At 42.1% G+C, this 6,708-nt stretch overlaps 1 protein-coding gene across 1 annotated transcript in view; it reads right to left on the bottom strand.

Annotated features, from left to right (window-relative positions):
* Nucleotides 1-5,015, bottom strand: part of LOC123962245 (olfactomedin-4-like) — a 6,421-nt gene extending 1,406 nt beyond the window's left edge. Inside the window, exons 1-5 of the mRNA XM_046038274.1 lie at nt 4,962-5,015; nt 4,745-4,867; nt 4,358-4,576; nt 1,268-1,421; nt 756-983 (exon numbers count right to left, since the gene is read on the bottom strand). Coding sequence (XP_045894230.1) covers nt 756-983; nt 1,268-1,421; nt 4,358-4,576; nt 4,745-4,867; nt 4,962-5,015 — 778 coding nt within the window. The remainder of the gene's footprint in view (nt 1-755; nt 984-1,267; nt 1,422-4,357; nt 4,577-4,744; nt 4,868-4,961) is intronic.
* Nucleotides 5,016-6,708: the final 1,693 nt, after the last annotated feature.

Consider the following 6,708-nt stretch of genomic DNA (forward strand, 5'->3'; position numbering starts at 1 on the left):
TGTACCTCCTCCCAGCTTGTTAACGTATGTGTGTGTGTGTGTGTGTGTGTGTGTGTGTGTGTGTGTATCCTTGCTTGTTTCCCCTCAGTCTTTGTCTGGTCATTGTTGCGTGTATACGCTCTGTCTCATGTTGTCGTGTTGACAGCCTTACTTGTCGTGTTTCCCTGCTTTCTTTGGATTTAGGATTTCACTTTGGATAACTTTGTTTTTGGACACTCAACCAGTAAGTGTGCTCACTTTTTGTTTGTTAATAAACCTTTTGAACTTTACCAGTCAGCCTACGTGTCCTGCATTTGGGTCCGCCAACCTGCCTCACCACGCAAACCAGTAACAATTTCATCATTTGTTAATATTAAAGAAAACAATTAATAGTCTACTCAACTAGTTTACCTTTCTACAGCATATGTTTCTGGGTTAAAGACCATTTGATGTCCAGGTTCAGTGTATTTTCTGAACTTTAAAGCACCCAACAGTTAACATCCTTTCCCTCGGTAAACAATCAGTAACACTTGTCAAGTTGTGCAGTTGTGATTTCTGTATTTGTAGGAAATGTCCAGAGCCAATTAGTTTAATTTATTAGAACAGCTTGTCCTCCAAGCTTCCTGCACATTTGAATAGAAATAGAAAATCTGCCCCCTATCAAATCTTATATCTCAACGTGATCAGTAGTATGTGTTGCATGTGCATGCTCACTGAGCTGATAGGTTATACATTTCTAACATCAACACTCGAAGTAGAACACAAGAGTTCTTTACCTGGGGCGCTCACCCCAACAATGAGAGAGCTCAGGCTAGAGTAGAGACGGACGTAGTTGGCGTATCTGTTGCTGGAGGTCATCATTACCAGCCAATACCAGCTCTCCTTTCCCACCGCTGGTTTGGGATCCCGACCCCAGGCTCCATAAGCATAGGAGCCAGGGTACTCTCCTGCTGTGTACACCCTCGGGCCAGTAATGTTCCGAAATTGACCGTGGGGACATTTACCTTGGGGGGAGAAAAACATGAAATGAAGCAGAGAGAGAGAATTTGTGGGAAACTACAGCTGGTTGAGCGAGACGTCTGGAGGTTAGGGTCTGGTCACATTTGATTTGATCTGATTTTGCTCAGGTAAAATATCAAGCAACTCATTATGATTACAAAGGAGAGCAGGAAGCCCAAACTGTTTCTGTTGGTTGACAATGTGAATTTGCAAAATTTATCAAACACTTTTGCTACATACATAAAAGTGGCAGAGAAGTAAAGCATCTGGTGGGGTTTTGGGGACATACCATGTAGAGGTTGAGTGGGTTGGGTGGTGGGGAGAGGTCCATTTTTGCACCTTTCTAGTTCGCTGTTCAGACGCTCGTTGTCTCGTTGTCCTTTCACCACCTGCATGGTGTCGTATGTCTCCAGCTCCTGCATCTCTGCTCTCAGGTTCTCCAGCTTAGAGAGAACAGAAGGAGCAGACATCCAGTGTGTGAGCTAAAGCTGATGTTTGTGGAAATATATGCATTCACTATATAATATACTGTATGTACAGTATGCCCTTGAATCAGTGCTGTAAGTTGGCCAGTACTCACCGGTCCTCAGTACTAGCACTTCTACATTTTACTCTTTGGTGAACCATGAGATCTTCTTCCACACCAGCACTTCTCACAAACTGCCGGTACTCTTTTCTGCCCTCTTAATATCAGGTTCTCTGGGCAATTCATATGGCCCTAAATAAACTGCATTACACAGGAGGCACTTTACGCTTGTTTTTTTCCAACTTTTGCAACCAGAGAAAAGCAACTGCGGTTGCCCGACTCTGCGACTGCAGCCGCCTTGCTCCATGAGGTTTTAATGTCATGTGACATGGTCACTGATGGCCGAATACTTTTTTTAGATTCACATAGAGTTTATAATCTAGGCAATACGGTTACGTCGCTGATCTGCGTCGAGATGTCATAGCGTTTGACGTAATTTTTGGGCCTATGGAACCCTCCATGCAGGCTGTGGTCGGCTTCACTGTTCCAACTGTGGCTTACCCCCTTGGTTTGACTTTGTGCGCTGCGCAGCGCTGACTTAACGTGATGCGTGCTGGACTTAAAAAAAGGGATGGCAAGATTAGAAATTGTGTCCGACTTTCGCCAGCGCTGCAAAATGTCACCATGTCACATGACATTAAAATCGCTTGGTAGAAAGACATTGCTTTTCTCCAGCTGCACAAAGTTGGAACCACACTTTTGCCTGGTCTGAGATCAGTCATTGATCGAATAGAGATGTGGTCAGTTGTGGTGACGGAAGTTTACAGTTGCTTGGATTGTCCGGAGACTGTAACAAACTATCCCCAACTCATTCTAAAATAAGCCTTGAACCGATCATCATTAAGAGTAAGCTCCTACTGGTACTACCAGTGGTGTCTTCCCTTTTTCTGAGGGTCTCATGTACCCATACGGATCTCTGTTTCCCTGTCTCCTGCGTGTTTGTACACTTCTCACCTTCACAAAATGCCAGAACAGTTGTCCTCTGTCTATTTTTTTTAAAGCAGTTGTTTTTAGCAACAAAAGACACAGACCTGTGATTAAGTTTCTGCTAATATGACAGTTATAACTTAGTAGCAAACCAAAAGCTCACTCGCTTCTGCTTCCGGCTCATGGGACCTTATTTCGGAAAAAATATGTACAGTAGTCGATGGCGAGAGACAACTTATTTTTGATGATTGAACTGCACCCTGAATTACACATATGATGTTTGTCGTAAAACAGTAAAGGTGTCACACTCTGCCTGTCTGCCATGCTGTGTTTTGCACTTTTGTGTTTAGTTAGCGTTATTTTGGTCTGTTGGGTTTTGGGGGTCTGTCTTGTCTTTCGTCTAGTGTTCGGTAACCCTTGTCATGTCTGTTACCCCAGTGATCCCTCTGCATGTCTGCCTCTGTTTTCCCCTGCTCTCTCTCCCTGCCTGTGTCTCGTTAGCCTCATGTCTTTCACCTGTGTTGCTCCCGCCCTGCTCGTTAGTCCCTGTGTGTATATATACCTGGTGTTTCTGTCTTGTCTTTGTTGGGTCATTGTTTATTGTCACCCAGTGTTGCAGTTTGTTCTCGTGTCTTCAACCTTACTCGCCGTGTCTCCCTGTTACCCTGCTCATTTTTAGATTCTGGTTTTCACCCTTTTGGATTTCTGTTGGACAGCCTTTGTTTTTGGACTCAGCCACTCTGTTTGTAAGTGTGCTCGCCTTTTGTTGTACTAAAACCCTTCTCTGAACTGTTCCTGCTGGCTTTCGAGGCCTGCATTTGGGTCCTCCAATCTACTTCCTGCTTCACCACACACAAATCCGTGACAAAAGGTACATTTAGTTTTGTGTGAAAAACGTTCTTTGAACAACATCTCGCACAATATACGTCACCAACATGGTAGCGCGGTAATTCTAGCTAACATTTATTGCTTGGTTGCTGCTAGCTAGATGACTCAGCTTTGTTCCACGCAGAAAATTATCTCACTTGATGTGTTTAATCGACCGACGCTCAGTCCTTTTATCACATCATCCTCTCATGTAAGTTCTTTGATGTTAGCTTCAGTAACATTAGCCTCAGTCATTAATAGAAAAAGTTACGACGTCACATACGCGACTTTTGGGTTTGTGGTCTTTGTAATTATGTATTTTCAGTCATACCTCAACTTTTTGAGCAATGTTGCTGGGTAATCTTGCTGGTGGCAAGTCCGACTATGTTTTGAACGGATTATGGCGGGGCTGGGCACTTGGCGGAGTAGTGGGGGAAGGGGATTACGGTAGTAATCTTTACTTATTACCACTGATGGCAACAATGCCCAGCACCATTGCTCTAAAAGTTGCTCCGTGTATCATCAGCTTAAGACTATCAAGTCGGTGAAAGTCAGCCGTAGTCATCTCGAACGCCCCTAAAATCACCTTATAAAATTGATATGGCGAAATTATGTTAGCAAACAGCTACATATTTGTGACATTGCTGCTCCTGAAAAGTGCTATATAAATAAATAAATGATTGAAATATTAGAAAATATATCTGTGGTTCTGCTGCACATATTTCTACATAAAAATCATTTTATCATGAGTCAGATGTTATAATGGTGAAATGCTAACTAAGTGCATTGCAACACTATTAAAGGAAAGTTTCTTTCATTAGTGCCTGACTGTGAAAATGTAATAGGTGAAGATTTCCAATAACAGTGTACAGGAAGAAATGACTTTGAATGGGACCGTGCAGAAGAAAACTTAGTGCTCCTTTTTTATTATAGGAGATATTTTCATGTATAATTCTTTCTATAGATATCATAAATCAATCTACATTTTGGGAAGACTTACACACAGCCGCTGCTTTTGTGAGTGGTCAGTGTTGAACAGCTGGTGCTTTGTGAGTCTACCTGTTCAGTGGTGTCAGCAGTCAGACCCTGCTGTGCCTTGGTGGTGCTGTTGAGCCTGTCAATGAGCTGCTTGATCTCCATCAGTTCATTCTCTATCACATACAGGCTGAGAACTGCGTAGAGGTCTCCGTCATCCTCCATCTCCAGCATCAACACATCTTCCTGCAGCTGGGGCAGACGTCGCTCCAAACCCAGCAGCAGACTCTCCAGCTCCAGAGTCTGCAGAGAGAGCAGGTAGACTCTGTGTTCACACATCACTCAGGATTCCTTCAGCATGAATGTATTCATACAGTCTGTTTGTTATAAGCATTAATTTTACAGCTGTACAGCTGTTGAGTTTGTGTTCTTTACAGTCTGGTTTAGAAAATAACACTGTTAACTAGTTACCTTCTGTGGGGTGATGTTGCTGTTGCATTTTGATGCATTGCCCTCCACTGTGCTGAGTTTGTCATGAGGGAATGCCTTCTCTGAATTAGTCAACTCACACGTACACTTATCTTGTGAAGATGCCTGAAATCAAGAATATCAAACATCATGTAGAAAATAATATAAAAACCTTATTTAGAAATAAGAATAATAATTGCTATATTAAGGGTTTTCATACCTGTTGGATGATGGTGAACAGAGCACACAGTAAAAGGATCACATACAGCTTCATGGTGGATCAGAGAGCAGCACTAAATGAAACAGTCCCTGAACTCAGTCTGAATATGACTGTCTGTCCAGCCTTTGAACACTCTCACTAACCTCTGCATGTGAGTGAATGTGCATGTGTGTTCAGTGTGTGCCTGATGTTTTCATCAGAATATAATTACTTCCTCCTTGAAGGGAGGGAACTGTCCCAGGAACTTTATTCACACTCTGAAGGGAAACACTTAAATACTGACAGATGTTACTGAAATCAAGTTATATATTTTTAACGAAACTATCACTCTTGGAAACATGTTTTATGTCCCCTCTAGAAGTGGGTTAGGGTTAGAAAGGTCCCATATTCCCCAAATCCAAAGAAAAATGCCTTGTTGATATCAGAGGCCAGAGGAGAATGGGCAGACTGGTTCGAGATAACAGAACCACTCGGATGAGTATCACTACTCGATACCTTTATGGTATCAACCGAAACAGCCCAGTATTGAGAAGAATCGAAACGTCTCCAATCAAACCTGTACTTAATTCGATACTTTTTGTAACCAGATTGCGGCAAAAAAAAACTACTATTCGTATAGTTTTGCTTGCACCCAAACACACAAGCAACACACTGAAAGTCCAAGTTCACCTTTGGCTGCAGTCTCAGGCATGTTCGTCACTATTACAAGTTTATCACCACAAGCTTGGCAGTGAATATGGCCTAAACATAGACATTCACCTGGTATAATTTTGAAAAATTGTGTTATAACTGTTGTATATTAGTTTCTTCATCAGATTTACAGTTACAGTTGTATTCCAGGTGTATTAGAAGATATTCAGTTGCATTATAAGCTACAGGATGATGGTTTTGATGGGGATATTGCTATAAAAATATAGATTTTATACCAAGGAAGGATGAAAATATAATTTTTTCCTTTATTGCATCTCCATTTAATCTTTAATATAAAAAACGGTGCATGTACAGTTGATTCATATTCCTTAGCTTCTAACATGCATCTAAGCCTAATGGTTCTATTACTGATTCATTTTGGGCATGTTATTTTAGGTTTTCTTCCTGGAAGTACTTGACTCTTTCCAAGAGGTTTACATGGCAAAAACGAAAGTTGTGCATCGATTTCATCTCTCCTGTTGTGATTTACACAACATCAGGCAGATGAACTGATGCAGCAGAACAAATTCCTTGGTACTATGATCGATAAACTGCGCTTTGAGGCCCAGGCTGATGCTGTGTGCAAAAAAGCACATCAGCGCATGCACTTTTGTCAAACCCGTTTTTATGAAAATGTTTCACTCATTGTTACGACCCTGGCTCGAGGGAGGCAACATAGAGGAGTCACAAACGTCTATTATGATCAAAACAAGGTTTATTGCAAACAAGTTCAACAGAGAAGGAACAATGGAGGCTGGCAACGATGCTGCTGCTCCTGGCTGCGTTGTGTGAGAGACAGAGTGGGTGGAGCTAGCCAGGGGTTAGCAGATCCAGGAAATTGGGGAGATGATGGGGAGGAGTTTCCAGGATACCTACAAAACAGGGTACAGAGTAGCTTTGGACATAACACTACTGTTTTATTGAATCGGTTCTTATCATCTCCTTTATCTGCTGGACATTTGCTGTCAAAGAGAAAAATTGCCTGCAAAGTACTGTAAAGGTGTGCACCAAAATTGCTTGTACACCCTTTAATGACCTTCATGACCTGGACAAGGTC

The sequence above is a fragment of the Micropterus dolomieu genome, linkage group LG22, assembly GCF_021292245.1.
Source record: "Micropterus dolomieu isolate WLL.071019.BEF.003 ecotype Adirondacks linkage group LG22, ASM2129224v1, whole genome shotgun sequence".
NCBI classification, from domain to species: Eukaryota; Metazoa; Chordata; class Actinopteri; order Centrarchiformes; family Centrarchidae; genus Micropterus; species Micropterus dolomieu.